Consider the following 17,790-nt stretch of genomic DNA (forward strand, 5'->3'; position numbering starts at 1 on the left):
TTTGGGTCCCAAATCTCCACGTTCTAAAAGACTTATTATATATGCTACCTATAATGAAATTTGGAAATTTCCAGGATGGAAGCTGCTGCACATTTAAGACAAATTGACCAAGATAATTTTGATATAGTGCTTGCTGTTGTTGTTAATAGAAAAAATAAGTTGTCTTCTCGTATTTATAATTGAAATAATATTATTGATATCATGCAAATTAACATGTCAACATTGTATCATGGGCTAAGTCGGCTTAGATCTATTATGCAGTTTAGCTGGACGCTTCCAACACTTAAAAATGGGAGCATCCCATGACACTACTTGAACTGTAGTCATTTATTCCTGCCCTTTAATTTGACACGCAATCAACAACTGATGGTGATGAAAGACACAACTTCCACAATGTTGCATCTAGCAAAATTAGAACAACTTCCATATACTATAGCTAAAACTTTGCCTATCTCGATACTTCAGTTCACCGCTTGCACAAAACAATTTCCGGTTGGTAAATATGAACCCCTTGGGAGCAGTTTCATTCATGACTATTAGCCAATTCCCTTTAAATATCGTTGTGGACAGGCTAGGAAGGAAGTTTTCCCTATTGAGGAAGATTGTGACTATCGGACAGTCACTGCTTGCAAACATATTAAAATCCATGGTGCATGTAATGCTTCAGCGCCAAATTTGACCTGTTATTTAAAAGGAATTTCAGTCCCCACAATATTTCCCCTCACGAGGATTCTTTCAAATGGGAGTTATGTAATGCTTAGTGATCAAGATTGCTGAGGAATGCGAACTGGAGTGCCCTATATTTTGTCCATTTCCCAGCTCGTCACTTGTTGCAACAAAGTCTAGTTTCCCACTCCTCATGGGATTGTAAATCGCTCATTGTGGCCTTCCATTCCAACTTTGAAGGCACACTTCAAAAAGCTAAGCAGACTCGAAGCATTGTTTTAACATGAAGTAGCTCTCCCATCTGCTCGTGAAACCTTCAAATTGCAGGTGGCTAGAACTTGAGTGAAATACAGTAATTTTTAAATACAAACCTTCCCCTGCATTTAAGCAAATTAGTGCATCAACTTTTTAATGCCTCTAATACAGCAGGTCTCTCACTTTTTTAAAGTTGTCTGCTCCGACCTCGTCAGTTCGTTCCAAACTATCTTTGGAATAATACTCGCTTTTATCCATTCCATTTTTCCAGTGTATTCGGAGGATTTCCGCTGCGGTTATTCCTAATTTCTAGCATTCTCATCCTATTTCTGCTTCTCCGCAATGGATGCTCCTTTTGCGGGCCCTCTTAATCTACAACTGCACCAACACCATCGTGAGCGTGTATTTTTGGAATATTTCTACATTTCTACTACAAGAACTGGATCTTGACTGGTTCCTAACTTTCCGACCTGCTGGTTGACCGGCGTATAAACTATGTTCCACAGCTTCTAGTGCCCCTTTCAATGGACACTCAATAGAATCGACTGGCTTTTCTCATCACTCGGCTCCTGATAATCCATGGTTGGTTTAACAGGGGATGGTCGGATCCGGCATAATGGCTTGAAATGGGATGTCTTGGATTCACTCAGACCCAAGCAATGCTATATGGAACCCCAATCGCTCAGACCTTACCAAAAGTGACTCGCTCAGCTTTCCTGGCGTGGCGGTCAGCACTGAGACACACCCAGTGGGACACCAAAATCACATTACAAACTCCATTATGGCACAGCACCTGGTTGCGGGGGGTGGGGACTTTGACGTGTTTTCAGGTGTGGGACCGGAAGGGCTTTACCCACCTTGGTGATATCTGGAAAGGAGACCATCTGTCCTCCTTCCAAGACCTACAACGCACATACTCATTGCGTTCTACGCAGATATCTCCAGCTACGGCATGCCCTTGCCATTCACATCCCTGACCAATAGTCATTTCCCGAGTTCAGCCCCTTGGAAGCCAAAATTGTCATGGGCGACCTGGGGAAAGGAGGTGTATTCCAAATATACAGATCCCTGTTAAACAACACTCTGTCCATGCTGCACCCTCTTAAAACTAGGTGGGAGGGTTGAGGGGGCCCTCTCGACGACTAGGATTGGAGAGACGCCCTTATGGCCCCCAGAACTCTCACGATCTCTGCTAGACTTCACCTCGTACAGATATACTATCTTCACTGTGCATATCTTACACCGGCACAATTGCACAAAGCTGGACTCCCCCCAGCCCCACAGTATCCACGCTGTAGAGAGTGACCAGCTGACTGCTTTCATATTGTCTGGTACTCCGCAGTCATATCTAAGTACTAGGCGGCGGTCACAGCGGAACGGATTGGAGTACTGGGATGGGAGGTGCCCCTTACTCCTCTGGCTCTTCTCCTCTGGGTGATGCAAGGGATGGATGGCTCCCGAGCCGACAAGTAGTTCCTAGGTACAGCCCTCCTGATTGTTAAAAGAGACATTGCAGTGGCCTGGAAGGACTCCAAGCCTCCTATTTTGGAATGGTGAAAGGGTGTGGATTGATGTGCGATCCAAGAAAAAGCTGTTTATTAGGCAAGAGGATGCCCCAAAAAATATGAGCGAATATGGGGTAAATGGATGGGATTATTGGACTGATTGCTCATGGTGCTACGGGTAGACTATGTCTTATTCAATTTTAAATTTATTGCTAGGAAGGTAATAAGTGGATGTGTAATAAAATGTCATTTAGGTCACAGTGCTACAAATATTTTTTATAACTGTCTTGTTTTGGTTTACAAAATGCCAATAACGTTGGTTCTCAAAAAAGAATTGCCTGGCCTCGCAGACCCCAAACCAAAAGTCACCACAGAGCAGCCCGGATTAGGAGTTCCTAGTCGAAAACATCATGGAACCTGCCACAAGCCGAATAAAGACTTACTGGACTTGCCCTTGGCAGCCTGTCCATATGTTTTAGCTTTAGCTGGAGTGCCACCTCTGAGGGACTCTCAAAGAAAATCACGGGGGAGCTATGGAACAAATCTGTTGACCGGCTTAGCAAGCACAAACATTTCAATCCTGCAAGTGCGTACAAGATTTAAATTGTGCAGACGGTGGGGTGGGTGGCTCGCTCAAACAGATATTGATGGAGACTTTATTGGCATCAACTTTGGGAGGCCATTAAGTGTTAGAAATAAAAAGAGGCAACAAGAGGTTATTGTTAGTAATAACTCTAAAGGTTGCTCCCCCCCACCCCCCTTTTGGCTATTTTTATAAACTAGCTATATTAAGAGCCGCACTTAGTCCACCCACCTTCACACATTAAAATAGATTTTCCACCTTAGAAGGCCTTGACGAGCTGGATTGATTGAGGGCCAAATCAGTAGACAGGGGTGGGTCAGCACCTATTACACCCGAAAGAGTGACCTCTTGTAATGCTCTCCCTTGCCTGCCTCAGGTCATGGTGACTCAACGTTGAAATGTGGCTGGCCTACAATCTAAGATCTTCATACCAGATTGGTTATCTGTTTTTAGACAATATGACAACCTAATGTTCCAGGAGACATGGGTGAAACTAAAATATCCATTGATGGTTTTGTGTGTCAAAATATTTCTGCAACCCCTTTCAGATCAAGTTGTGCATCTGGCGGGTTGGCAATTTGGGAACACGTATTGGCAGGGGGTTATGCCAAGGCAAAAAACCCTTTATATTTTTATAATAATGATTTTACAAAATGTGGTCATGATTGAGGGCAAATGTCAGGTTTTTGTTTAGGAGGCAATTTTTTTGCAAGGCTTACTCCAGAGCCAACTCTTCGGGCACGCTTAGCATAGTCACTGCACATAACTAATCTCATGCCCAGAATAGTACTGACACTAGGGGTTCAGAGTTGTTGTCCTATGGCGGCATATGACCTAGATAATGCCATGGAAATTGCTGTTCAAAGTGAAGCAACACTACCCTCCTTACTTATAGGGGTAGAGGTTGTGCATCCACAATTGATTATTATTGTATATCATCCACTTTGGAGGATTTACTGCTGTAGGGCAATGTTGTGTAAACAAATTATGGGGATCATAAACCGATTGAGGTTGCATGCACGGTGTCCCACAAGCCTAGTTATAGAGGGGAATGTGGAGCAAGATATCTTGAGCCGTCTACTGACTGTTTAAGACTAAAACGGAGAGCAGTTGCTCCTGCCATCTTATTTCACAATGTGATCAAAGACAATTTAGACCTGGTCATAGCTTTTTGAACTGAGAACGATGCTGCTTACCCAGCTGCTATTGCATTTACTCAACTCTGTTATCACATTAAGAGTTAATGAGAGGGGAGGAGCTACGTCAGCAAGCAAGATGGCTGCTTAGGCTCCCGGCTCCGCCGACCTCCGTAACCCGCCACAATATCCTGTACGCTATCCTAACTTTACGCCTAGTCTCTGTGTTCATGAACTGTTCCGCACTCCGATGGTGAAATCCGGATACTTTTATCGGCTTGTTTGACGAAGTTCCATCGAGTTGAAGTTTGCGGCCTGCTCCAGTGGTGAAGCCGGGGCCTGGAGTACTTTCACAGCCGGGCTGTAGTGCAACAACATCGGCCAGGAGGATCGGGCTGGGTCCGGTCGACCGGAGTGGAGGCTTTAATTCAGCCCGAAATTGGCAGCAATCGTTTCCATCGCTCAGCATCGACCGAGGGGTGAGTCAGCTTGCTGCCGGGTGGGGGTCCCCGTCCCGCGGCCCCGGTTCACGCTCCCCGGGGTTCGGTGGTTCGGGGTTTCTGGCCTCCGGCCTTCACCGGGTTGACCGTGGCTGCGGACAAAGACTGGTCACCCCTCGCATTTGCACGTTCGTGGTCCTGTCTGTCCCCCCCCCCCCCAAGGATGCCAGATTCACCCGGGGAGGTGATTGTGACTGATGTCGGGCATGAAACCATGAACCGAGCGGTGCATGAGCCATCGCTGAGGTCAATTCTAGCAGACCTTTGGGCATTTCGCTCACATGTGGATACTTTGTTGAGCAAATTGGACACGCACTTATCTGCGATGCTCCGGGTGGAACCGGGCCCGGCCCTATCGTTGGAACAGGAATCTACAGCCGTTCATACCGCGGCCATTTTGATTCCGTGCGAGAACCCCGTGAGGAAACAAGCGTTGGAACCATCGGATGGTGCCCTGGGAGATTGTGTTCCCGAGGATGTCATGGTATTGCTGAACCTTCCACCACCACCGGCTCTGGAGATAACGTCCGGCGTTCCCTCCCCGGTGACTTTTGTTTGTGACTTTCTATTTCTTTTGTGGTCATCTTCTCCTTTCCTGGTGACGCTACGACTCCTGTGCAAGACACATTGGGACTGTTTAACTAGGAGGGAAAGTTTGTCTGCGTCTACAGTTCCTGTGGTCTCACTGCCTGCCGGTAGCCATGGACTGCTTTCTGATGACTCTCTGCCTCTTTATTGCTTCTTTGTGTGCCTTTGGGTCTCGCCAGGAGGGGTTCGTGTTCTTGTTCGGAAGGGCCAAGGTTGAGATCGACTGGGTCGGGAATGGTTGGCATGGCGTTCATAATTGTTGGACCTGTAATTGTTTGCTCTGAGAGGCTGGGCGGTGTCTCACGGTACCCTCTAACTTCATCTATATTGTTGTCTTAAACTTGTTTTTAGTGATAAGGGGTGGCTGTTTCAGGCGGGGGGTCTAAAGGGGCCGGGAGCCCACACGGATATGCCCTCCTCCGTTCTTTCTCCTACCTTTGGGGTTTTAGTTATTAGGGGCAACGGGCACGCTGCTAGTGGAGTCAGGCTATAGCCATTTGCAGGGGTGCAGGGTGGGGGGTTGGAGGTTTTTTTTTTTTTTGCCTTTTTTATTTTCTATGGCCTTTTTTTTCTTTCTTCCTCTCTTTTTTAAGGATCAGTATAGCTATGAATCAACTGGATTCTTATTGTGTGCTCGTATTTCGTGCTTATGCTCTTATGATATCCGGATTCCTGGGTGGGCAGGCTCTGAGTGCCGGAGCACTATGGAATGTATATTGTGTTTTCTTTCGTACGGATCTATATGCTCTGGTGCCAATTCTCCATTATAGTGGTTACTTCATGCATATCCTGTTTTTTACCCTGTCCCCCGCATTCTGTTTGATTGTATAGCACCTGATCCTCTCGTATAAAATATAAAAGGAAACCTCTGTCTCATCCTGGAACCCAGCTGTGCATTCTAAATACAAGCTTTAACCGGAATCGCTGCCGGACCTCGGGATTGTCGGCTGATGAGCTGTGTTGTATGGTGATATTGGATATTTTAATTTTACTAGAGGCCGGCCCCCGCGGTTGTAGGCCCATACTTGTATTTTTACTAAATGCTACAATAAAGGTTTAAAAAAAAAAAAAAAGAGTTAATGAGACCCTCATGTCCAACTGTCAGACCTAGATGGTTTAGTCACGAATGCCCTGTTGCCAACTACGCATGGCCCTTACAGCCAATCCTAGGAACCCTCTAGAGGTGGTCCTTTTATGTAAGAAATATAAAGAGGTAACCACAGCAAGGAATACATACTGGAAAAACAGTGGGGTTCATTAGCTTTGGTGGCAAATAAAAAGAACAGTTCACTCTTTTGGATGGATGTGAAAGACATGAGACAAATGAATAGGGCATTAACACCTATTAGCTGCAATAATACTAGTGAGGCGTGGGAGGTGCACTTCACTGACATCTATGCTGCCATTCAAGCAGAAAGTGAACCCCCTGTGGCTTTTACCCATAAGGCTGTGCACCTGGCCTTGGGTGAGGTTGAAGACGCTATAAGCCAGATTATTGAGGGCAAAGCCCCTGGCCCGGACGGAGTACCAATAGATCTTATAAAGCATAACCCTAAATTCTGGGCTCAGTTATTACTGAAAGTGTTTAACAGTCTGGCCCATTCTCCTTTACCTAGCTCATGGTCAATCTCCTCTATAGTTCCTATTTTTAAAAAGGGAGACCGTTCGCAACCTGGCTTATATAAGCCAATTTCCTTATAGATACATTGAGAATGATGGAAAGGGTCCTATACAATAGGTTATAGGAATGGGCCAAGGAGAAGTACATCCTATACTTGTGTCAATACGGTTTTAGGAACAAGGTCAGCACAGTCTAGCAGTGTCTTAATCTCAATCTTTTTGTTGGGAAATATACAGTAGCCCATCAGTCAACTCTACTTTAAGCACCTATGGATTTTACCTCAGCTTTTGATTGGGTGAATCCATCAAAGCTGTTGTCAAACCTTTTAGCACGTGGGATGGATGAAGCACTGATGCACTTTTCAGCATATTTGTACAGGGACATGAAGGCAGGAATTAGAATAAATTTTCATGGGGAGGTTTCTAAATTGATTGGCATTTTTGGATGTGAAACAAGGGTGTGTTTTAGCTCCTCCTATTTATTGTATAAACAACCTCAACCCCTTTTTATTAACCTTTTTTATTAATAAAAGGGTTGGGGTTGTTAATATACACGTGTTGTTCCTAAAGTAAAACGATTCTGGCTACCATCCTTGCTGTATGTGGACAATGCTGTGTTGATGGCTCGCACACCTAGGGCTCTGCATCTTTTGGTCTAAAGATTTGTGGACTTTATGGCCAAGCTCGACCTACGTACTCATTTTGCAAAATATTCTATTAAGGTTTGTGGCTCGTGGAAGTATAATTTGTCCTTGCTGACTGTTGGCAACAACAGTTTAAACTGCACTAGCACTTTTTCTTACCTGGGTCTAGTTTTCACTGCCAACGGACCTTGGACAGCGCATATTGCTCACTGCATAAATACATCTTTCCAAGCTGTTCAGCTCATTGTTTAGCACACTGCAGCCCAGGAAAGGGGTTGGAGCTCTCATGCCCCTTTTGCAAATGTCCACAATGCAATGTTTTTCGTTAGCTACATAAGGGGCTAAGGTATACGGCATTACCAAATGCAAAATGTTTCAGGCACAAGAAAATAGATTTTGCCGTAAGGTTTTGGCAGTTCTCAGTTCCTCTCCCCATTTTATCTGTCACAGTGAACTGATTTTACACTTTATAGAAAATTGCATTACTGCCAGTCCTCCCCTGCTACGGTTAGCAGTATGGAAAAACAAGGAGGCGATCCTTACAAGAGATATTATTACAGATTGTCTTAGCTTTTATAAAGGCATGAATATCCCATGGCTAGTCGGGGTGGGATCTTCTTTACCAGCATCTCTTTGAGAACCCTGAGGGCAATCAGGCTACCAGTTAGAGCTAGCTCTGTATAAATGTTTTCGTGATGGAAGATTGGCCACAAAGATTAGGAAGACGAGTGTGGCAGTATATCAGAACCTTAGAACAAACAGCTTAATTGCAGGGTACCGGACTAAATATTTGGTCTGCTGGGGGCACAGTTTACTGTTCTGCTTTAGGGCTGGCACAGTCAAGTTATCAAGTTAATCAATCTATGTTTTCACTCCGGCTTTCAAACAAACCTTGACAACTTGCCCCACCCATGTGATGGGAGCTCAGGTCAATCCGCATTGAACTTTCTATTCTTTTGTGTTTTTTTAGTCTATGTACACAGAGCTCTTTTTGCTCCCCCTTATAAAGAGGAGTAATAGGGCAGCATTAAGTATGCTGCTTCAACTCTATGATGAGTCAATAGCTCAAACAGGGGCTTTTCTGAGAACTGCTATCAAAGCCCGTATTTCGATGAATAGTGACTAAATCTGGATATAAAACCATGCAGTATTATTTCTAGTATGGTTGATAGGATATAGTAATTATTTACGTATTTTAAGAAACAAATCTTGGCAGCAATCTCCTTATATAAGAGCTCCGAAATAGCCTCTCTGATTATGCCAGGGCTCCTTCCAAATCCGGGTTTGAATACTAGCAATTCTTTTATGTTGCCATATTTCCGCGCAGAGCTATGTACTGGCGCTGAAGGTAAGCAACAGTTCCAGGGTTGGAATGCCCTTTAGAGTCTATGTAAATGTACTAACCTGCAAGTTTTAAGGGTTTTCATCAACTCTTATCTTTTCCTAAACTGAGAAAGGTTGGAAATTTACTCCTGACAATGGCTGACATAAAACTTCTTCCAGGGTTGGGGAAAAAGTGATAGGAGGGAAAGTGAACTTGCAAACACTCAGATTTTCGCATGCGCAAATCTACACCTGCATATTTGCTCATGCTAAAATGCAATTCACAAATATTTTCTAGGAGTACTATTTCGTGGCCAACTTCTATAAAGTCTTGTGAATTCTCAAAAGGTGTGTATCTGCATTTGATGCAAGGACATGAGTGCACTTTTGAGACTTTCTTTAATAATTGGGCCCCTAATTAGGTCTGTCGTTAACCATGACATTTTGTGTTTATTAAAATTCTGTGTCTCTCTGTCTATCAGCTAGCGTCACTGTGAGTGACCGCTTTCTGTTCTTTCACAAGGAGCATAATCAACAGTCATTTTGTTCAGTGCCAGCAACTACTGTAGCAATGTGTGCTTTTTGAGACCGAAACAATTTTTGCTTTTGCCAATGTTTGTTATAATGATGAGGGCCCAGCAGCTCCCACACCAACAAGGTTTTACAAACAAAATGCCAAAACAAGTCACGCATTGATAAAACCAACAATTTCAGACCTATTGGCTTTACCAATACTTGTTCATTTTTGTGTTTCCCATAATCTTATGACTGGTTAAACTGATTTTCCATTATGAATAATTTTGGGAAATACTAGCATACATCAACACATTTTACTAAATGATGCTGCAGAGAAATGGTACCTAAAACGTTACAGTAGTTTAGCTAAAAAAATTGCATTTTTTGTGAACATTTATTTTGAAAGCAAAGCATAATCAATCTTGCTTTTAAGCTTCTGCATATATTTGCATCCAATCAGAGAGCATTCTGGAAGCAGTATGCCTAGCCTCATATTGCTAAACATTGAAAAAGTGTGCACCCATTTTTATACTGGAACCACTGACAGTAGTATAGTCTGAGCTTACAAAATGTACTTGGATCACTCACCCTAATAAAGGTTTTGCATTAACGAACCATAAATACAAGTTTGAACAGCACAAATATTACCTTAACTGCAGGCAATGCCTTTTCATGATTCATCATGTGGTACTGTAAACTGGCAGTCAAAGGGTTTGTGATGTAGGGGGTTGGGCCTACTTGTCCCAAGGACAAAATACACATGGAAACTTGTTGCCCTTGACCCCAAACAATCTGCCCCGGGCGTCTGTCCGGCTATAGGAATGCCTGTGGTTTTATGTATGCTTTTTTTAAACAAAATATAGCACTTTTGTAATATGTACACACAGACAGAGATAGATCCGCACACACCAGGCACAGATGCGCACACACCACGCACAGACGCGCACACACCACGCACAGACGCGCGCACACCACGCACAGACGCGCGCACACCACGCACAGACGCGCGCACACCACGCACAGACGCGCACACACCACACACAGATGCGCACACACCACACACAGACGCGCACACACCACTCACAGATCCCCACACAGATTCCCACACACCACACAGATCCCCACACACCACACAGATCCCCACACACCACACAGATCCCCACACACCACACAGATCCCCACACACCACACAGATCCCCACACACCACACAGATTCCCCCACACACCACACAGATTCCCCCACACACCACACAGATTCCCCCACACACCACACAGATTCCCCCACACACCACAGATCCCCCACAAACACACACATACACACACAGATGCTTACACATACACATGCAGGTACACACACAACACAGACCCACACACACAGACACCGAAACACACACAGACACAGATACACACACAGACACAGACAGACACACACAGACACGCACACACACAGACACACAGACACACACAGACAGACCGATATATGCACAAACACACGTAGTAGGCTGGCTTAGTATAACCTTATTCAAGTGGTGCACCTTGCACTAATCCAGGCAACCCTTACGGTGATTCTAGTGGTCTTTGATAACCATAGAAAGCTGTTGAGAGCAGCCATCAGGCTTATCTTGGAGTGTTAAGCAGTTTATTTAACCAGTTTAACCTGTAGGTTAAGTTAAATGAAAAAGAACCACAGTGTTTATATAAAAATACTTCTATTTATTACACAACACTCACTAATACATTGGTACATCTCCTACCCGGAGACATCAACACAATGCACAAGAATTATACAAATGCATTCAGGTAAGTAGCACAAAATACAGTGGTCTCCAGGAGGAGACCGAACCATATTGTAAAAAAGTGGAACGCAAACTGCAAAGGAGAACGGGACTTGGACCAGAAGACCCAGAGGAGCCGGGGACACAAGGAGCCACCCATGGTAAGTACCCAGGACCCCCACAGAGGCTGTATGCAGAGTGGGAACACAGCTGCATGACCAATGGAAGTCATTGGAGAAGGTGCAGTTCCAGTTTGGAAGAAGGACCCTTCCCAGAGGACCCCGAAGAATTCTCTTGGAGAGTCCTGGGAACCAGGTTACCTACACCAGTAAAGCTAGGTGCATAGGGTTGAAGAGACGTCAAAAACCTCTATAGACAATGAAAGACTTATAAGAAAGTGCCTCTGGAGAAGTTCAGGAGGGAGTCTGGTGGAATCCAGGGATGGATTCTTTAAGTGAAGTCTCTGCAAGCAGAGAGAACAGAGTCTATTCCACTCTGTAGTGACCAAGAGGCATGAAGAGAAAATGCCCACCGATGTGGAGATATTCAGAAGAGTGAACGATGACCTTGTCACTGAAGACTAGGAGCTGTGCACAAGCTTTCCCACATTGGATGTCGGTGACTAGGTGGTCCGTGCCTAGCAGGAGCACCAACAAGCCTTGGTAGCTGCAACTGGTGTGGAGGAGAAAAAAGGAGCAATGTGGTGACCAGCAAGGTCCAAGGGACTCACCAACAGCAGGAGAGTCGGAGCAGCCCAGAGCAAACCGGGGAGTCCATGGAAGCAGTAGATGACCATCCGGAGGACCCACAGGCCAAAGGCATAGGACTCGCAAGAGGACCTTGAGCAGTTCACCAAAAATGAATGCCCACGGTGCAGAGGATAGGGGGAGGATGCAGATCTTGAAGGGAAGAAATGCTGAAAGATGTAGCTTCTTGTAGCCTGAAGATCTCTGGAGTGCAGAGACAACAAGCCTTGGCTACGGAAACTCAACACGGTGCACAGAGGTTTGGTCCCAGCGGTTCTGACAAGGGATACCGGCTTCAAAATTGCAGAGATGATAGGTCAGGCCTCGAGGGAGTTGTAGAACAACCACCGGTGTTTCGGAGCCTCTGGAACTCCGTAGGATGACAGTAGCAGCAGACCGGTCAGCTTCGTTGCGGTGCCTGTAGATGAAGGGGAGTGACTTCTTAACTCTAAGGGTGATTTCTTTGGAGGTCCTTGATGCCAACAGGTCTGCTGAAGAACCTGGCAGAAGCACAGACACCAACAACGAAGACGACTTGCAGAACAGTGAGACCAGGAGCAGCAGGTATCTTCCTTGGTGCAGTCTCAGTTCCAGGCGAAGTCCAACAAAGTCCAAGTGTCCAGACCGTAAAAGAGTGACGTTGTTTCTGGCTTGAATCTTGTCCCACAACGAATCCAAGGAACCACCCATAGGTATGTAGAAGCCATTTTCTTTAGGATATCAAATGCAGTAAGCTTCTAGGCCCTGTTAAGTTGACATAACAAACACTGCACGAGATGCTTGCACTTTTCCCTAGCTTCAGCGAAACAACTTTAGTAACGCAAGGCATGCTCGAAAACGAGATAAGTGGCAAGGGAAGATGCTCGCTCAGGCACGTATGTTTCAGCATATCCCATTTCGCAATATGTTCCTGGTCATTACTATTATGTTGCAATTATTAACTGGAAAAGCACCAGATTTGTATCTTACATTACAGTGGAAAGTCCCAGAAGCTGCCCACTTAGGGTCACGTGGTCAGCAACAGTATGGTTCGGACCTTAAATGGTATACAACGGTGAAGACCCGTGCTCAAATGAACTAGGTTTAATTTGTGCTACGTATGTTATGATGCTGCATCCTTTGCGGGAGGGCCTATAAAAATTGTCAGACATGTCACCTCTTTGGACATTCAGTGACTTTGCTGGTGTATCCGTGCTGCATGTTAATCTGCTGTTTGTTAGTCTACAATATACTTTGCTATCTTATGTGCTGACAGAGAGTCGTATGTGTGGAATCATTTATTATTTATTATTTCAGCTTCTACAGTAATTCCTTAAGTATCCTAAAGGAAAGGTTTCTTCAACCACCTCCTTCACTGCTTTCAGACCATCCAGAACACCGCAGGTAAAGTAAATTGATACTTGTATAGCGCACTACTCACCCGCAAGGATCTCAAGGCGCTTGTACGAATAGCGCTGTGGAACCAGTCCTGGCTTTCCCGGTGAGGCGCCCACTCCTGGGCACCCCCAGGGTGAAGGCCAGGCATCCTTAGCGTTGTAGGGGCCGTTGTGGAGATTAAGCAAGCTATTGCCCAGAGCTGCAGAGTGGGACTATGATTGGAATAGGCACCGAAGCGAGAATTATCAGGTCCGTGGAATTTTGAGCCCAAGACCCGCCGAGGCAGGGAATTGAACCCTGGTCGCGGGCTAGACGTCTGCATCAGGGTCTGTCGCTCTAACCATTGAGCCACACTTCTCCACTGTATACTTAACCTTGACCTCCTATGAAGTGCCCACATCTCACCACACCCCTGAGAGCTCCATTGGCTCCCAATCTACAAACACAGCAAATAAAATTAAAACTCCTTACACACACATAAAAAGCACTGCACAACACTTGACCCACATACCTTAACAACTGCCTTCAATTTCACAAACACAGCCACACTTGCGCACACACATCCCCCGCATCCACAAGAACATTCTCCTACATTGCACCTAAGACCAAGAACTACCTATCCTCTACATCAGGGCCACAAGAAGTTGAAGACCTGGCTCTTAGACTAATTTCTGTAAGCTGGGCACCCCACACCTTAGTCCCAAGACTACACGCCTGCTCCAGCACCTGGATACCCTTCACAGGTGATTAGCTTTATATGGCAAACCTACACAACATAAAGCAACACTGCTGTTAACAAACTGAAAAAAGTAGAGCTTAATAGGCATTAAATCAAACATTTTAATACAAATATTACACCAAATAATAAAAATAGGTTCCCAAAATCTCCCCAGATTAACAGAGTGAATTGTAAAAATAACTGGATGGCCAAACATGGCAGAATCAACTGAGTTGGGTAACAAGAAGATTATGTGGAGGAAGATATTTCACTTTGCTACATCAGGGACAAAAATGACATTATCATTGACATAATACTCTTATTATTTATGAACAGAGCCAAATTTGCTCTGATTTTTTTTATGCTACTCCCATAGCAGGTCTAAACAGTTTGTGACTATTTATTCCTCAATCTACTTTTGTGCCATTATCCAAGCATTGACGCAGAACTTGCTGTTGAATGCTGCCTAGTTCTTGTTGCACTATGATGCCCAGGAATATGCCTACCTAACTTAGAAAGCACTTTAGCTAAAGTACTCAGCCAAGCTTTAAAATACCAAAACAATCAGGGAAGTGCAGAGGAGTTGATAGAATCACCCTCCAAAGCAATATATCTAAACAAAGAGATTCTATCAATGTGTGGACATGTATTTTATTTGTTAGTTTTTCAGTGATGAAAAGATAGTGAAAGTACTCTCTCTTAGGGTGATAAAGATGAGAGCACAATGTGCTTTTTAAAATACCCCTCACACACTAAAAAAATCCAGTAGTGTCATGCTTCATCATTGGGGTCTTCCCGTCCCTCTACGGGGCGGGGCGTGCTACGACCTGACCGACTACGCGGGAGCACTAAAGTGGTGACAGGACTATGTGATGGTGCAAGGTGTCAGTGAAAGTGTAGGGACCTAACAATGTGTGTGAGTACAAAAATTAAAAATCCTCTGGCTAGTAGAAAAAAACAATTTATTAGCTTCTCTAGCTGGGGACATTAAGAAGGGGGTTTTGGGGTTGAGCCGATCGCTACAACCTGGTCTACATGTTTCGTAGGCAGTCCCCTACTGCCTACTCATCAGGACCTTCTACTGGTCCCTACGGGAATAAGCTCAGTTGCTAAGTATTGTCAGCCTGTCTTCCTAAAAACTAACAGTAAAATTCCACTGCTAGTTTTATGCTTCAGGGCATGAGCTGGCCCCCTAGGAAGCAAAAATTGTCAAAAATAGGTGACCCAAATATGGTCCTGTTGTGGCAAGTACGTGGTGCCCCATGAGCTGACAATCGGTAGGATTTCACCGCGGCGCTTTTGTCCGCATAATCACTAAGTCTTACTTCTACCGATCCTGCCGCTCTGCTGAATGCAGGAATTTTTGCTTCCTATGGGGCCAGCTCATGCCCTGAAGCATAAAACTAGCAGTGGAATTTTACTGTTAGTTTTTAGGAAGACAGGCTGACAATACTTAGCAACTGAGCTTATTCCCGTAGGGACCAGTAGAAGGTCCTGATGAGTAGGCAGTAGGGGACTGCCTACGAAACATGTAGACCAGGTTGTAGCGATCGGCTCAACCCCAAAACCCCCTTCTTAATGTCCCCAGCTAGAGAAGCTAATAAATTGTTTTTTTCTACTAGCCAGAGGATTTTTAATTTTTGTACTCACACACATTGTTAGGTCCCTACACTTTCACTGACACCTTGCACCATCACATAGTCCTGTCACCACTTTAGTGCTCCCGCGTAGTCGGTCAGGTCGTAGCACGCCCCGCCCCGTAGAGGGACGGGAAGACCCCAATGATGAAGCATGACACTACTGGATTTTTTTAGTGTGTGAGGGGTATTTTAAAAAGCACATTGTGCTCTCATCTTTATCACCCTAAGAGAGAGTACTTTCACTATCTTTTCATCACTGAAAAACTAACAAATAAAATACAAGCTTTAAAATAAGCAATTCATTTTCGGGGTGGTCTGCATCCTAAAAAGCAAATCTTTCATAATTCTTTAAACATTTTAGATTGCTTAAATATGAGGAAGCTGTTAAATGGTAAAGATGAATGAATAGGGCTGATATGATCATACTTACACAGTAACTCTTCAATCTAATAAAGTCTACAGTCATGGGAATAGATCGATCACTGTTCCTGTTTAGTGCTTTGATGTAATCCAGCAGGTCAGCAAAGAACTTGTAGCCACCCTTGAGTACACACAGAGCCACAATATGATGACCTCCCATGTCCTTCATGATATCCCGAGCCAGCCTTTCCGTCCTGTAAAAAACAAAGCATGGTCAACATTTCAAATCAACCTAGACCCTCTCCATTAAAGATGAGGCTACAACTAAACATAGTTGGCCATAAAAGTACGAATTATGATAGAAGATGGTACATGATCTCAGAATATGGCAGCTTTCATTTTAAATGTCCAGAAGAAATAAAAAGCAATATCGATATGTTGGCAATATTGTACTCTTAGTCCAACATTCTCCATTCCTCTCCAAGACCGGTCACACCGGGCCTCAGTCTTATTCTGAATGTATCCTACATATATAAAATTTAAAATCACCCTCATCGACTGAATATGGACACAGTTGTTCATATACCAATGAGATATCCTCAACACAAGGGTGAGAAATAGCACATCATATATTGAAAATTTAAATATAAACAAAACAAAGATGTAAATAATGAAAAAGCTTGGAAAGCCGAAGCCTGACATGTTCACGCCTGCACCCCCTTGAAGAAAGCTGCATTGTACTTTCTCCACTTTAAAACTCTATATGGCAGTTCTTGCATCAATATTATGGTGCCAATCTGTTTAGTAAGTTTTAGAACCAAAAAGTAAACAGAGAATAAAAATAGACTCCCAAATGATCCATAATTCAAGCACATCTCTAAATGCTCGAGTAAAGTCCTAACACACCTTTCACACACCCAACAAGAAGAGCAGGAGCATCAAAAAGAGGGGGGGGGGGGGGGGGGGGTAGAAAAAGACGAGGAAAAACCACAGGGACAAAGTTTGTGTTGAGCACTCCGTTATCTGTTCCCCATTGCGTTACGCGGTGGCACCTTTACATTCATACAGATAAACATTAGGTACACATTATTCAAGCTGTGGATTGCCCCATGGCCGACTCACTAAGCTCCCTCTTTATGGTCTCTAGAAAGCATTGTGCTCCTTCAGCTTGTGCTAACCTACGGCCTGTGCCCCCTTCAGAATCCTTATTCGGTCATGGTACAAAAGAGATGGTGTAATGTACAATTTCAAAAGCTCTGCCTTTACACACTGTACTTTTGGCTTCATCATTTGAATTGTTTGGCTTATGTCCAGGAACACCAGGATCCTACAACCTCTAGAATGCAGGCAACCCCAGACCAGGCACCGCTTCCTAATGTATTGTATCACCAAGCTCCCAAATAAACGTGTCCACCGGCGAACACTCTTTACTCGACCGTGTTATTTAACTGTAAGAGCATGGTGTCACGAACCTTCTCTACAGCACTGTGTTTGCTTGGTCTTTAAATTCTCCTGTCTTTCAAGAAAGTGCCAAGGATTCCAGTGCTCCCAATCTCTGATCAAAATCCTGAACACAGGCTTCAGTGATGGTAATTCTGGAGGGCAGCTCAAAGAAGCATTCTATTTTAGTTCAGCTCTAGACTCTGTTAGTTACGGAGGCCTTTTAGTGATTACGTAATCGGGGCCTCATCATGAAACATATGCAGCCCTGGCGATCCCAATCTTTTCCAAGTTAAGGAAGAAGTCAAGTTTGTACCTTACCCCTTTATTCCTTCAGAATCCCCCGACTTGATAACATCTCAAAAACAGAATAATATCTGGCAGGCCATCTACTCATC

The 17,790-nt window shown here is 44.4% G+C and overlaps 1 protein-coding gene across 2 annotated transcripts in view; it reads right to left on the bottom strand.

Moving 5' to 3' along the window:
• LOC147718709 (hypoxanthine-guanine phosphoribosyltransferase) overlaps positions 1 to 17,790 on the bottom strand; it is a 451,506-nt gene that overhangs the window by 268,015 nt on the left and 165,701 nt on the right. For both annotated transcript variants that reach the window (XM_086918683.1, XM_086918682.1), the window contains exon 3: positions 16,023 to 16,206. In XM_086918683.1, coding sequence (XP_086774809.1) covers positions 16,023 to 16,206 — 184 coding nt within the window. The remainder of the gene's footprint in view (positions 1 to 16,022; positions 16,207 to 17,790) is intronic.

This window comes from Lissotriton vulgaris, chromosome 4_1 (genome assembly GCF_964263255.1).
Source record: "Lissotriton vulgaris chromosome 4_1, aLisVul1.2, whole genome shotgun sequence".
Taxonomy (NCBI): domain Eukaryota; kingdom Metazoa; phylum Chordata; class Amphibia; order Caudata; family Salamandridae; genus Lissotriton; species Lissotriton vulgaris.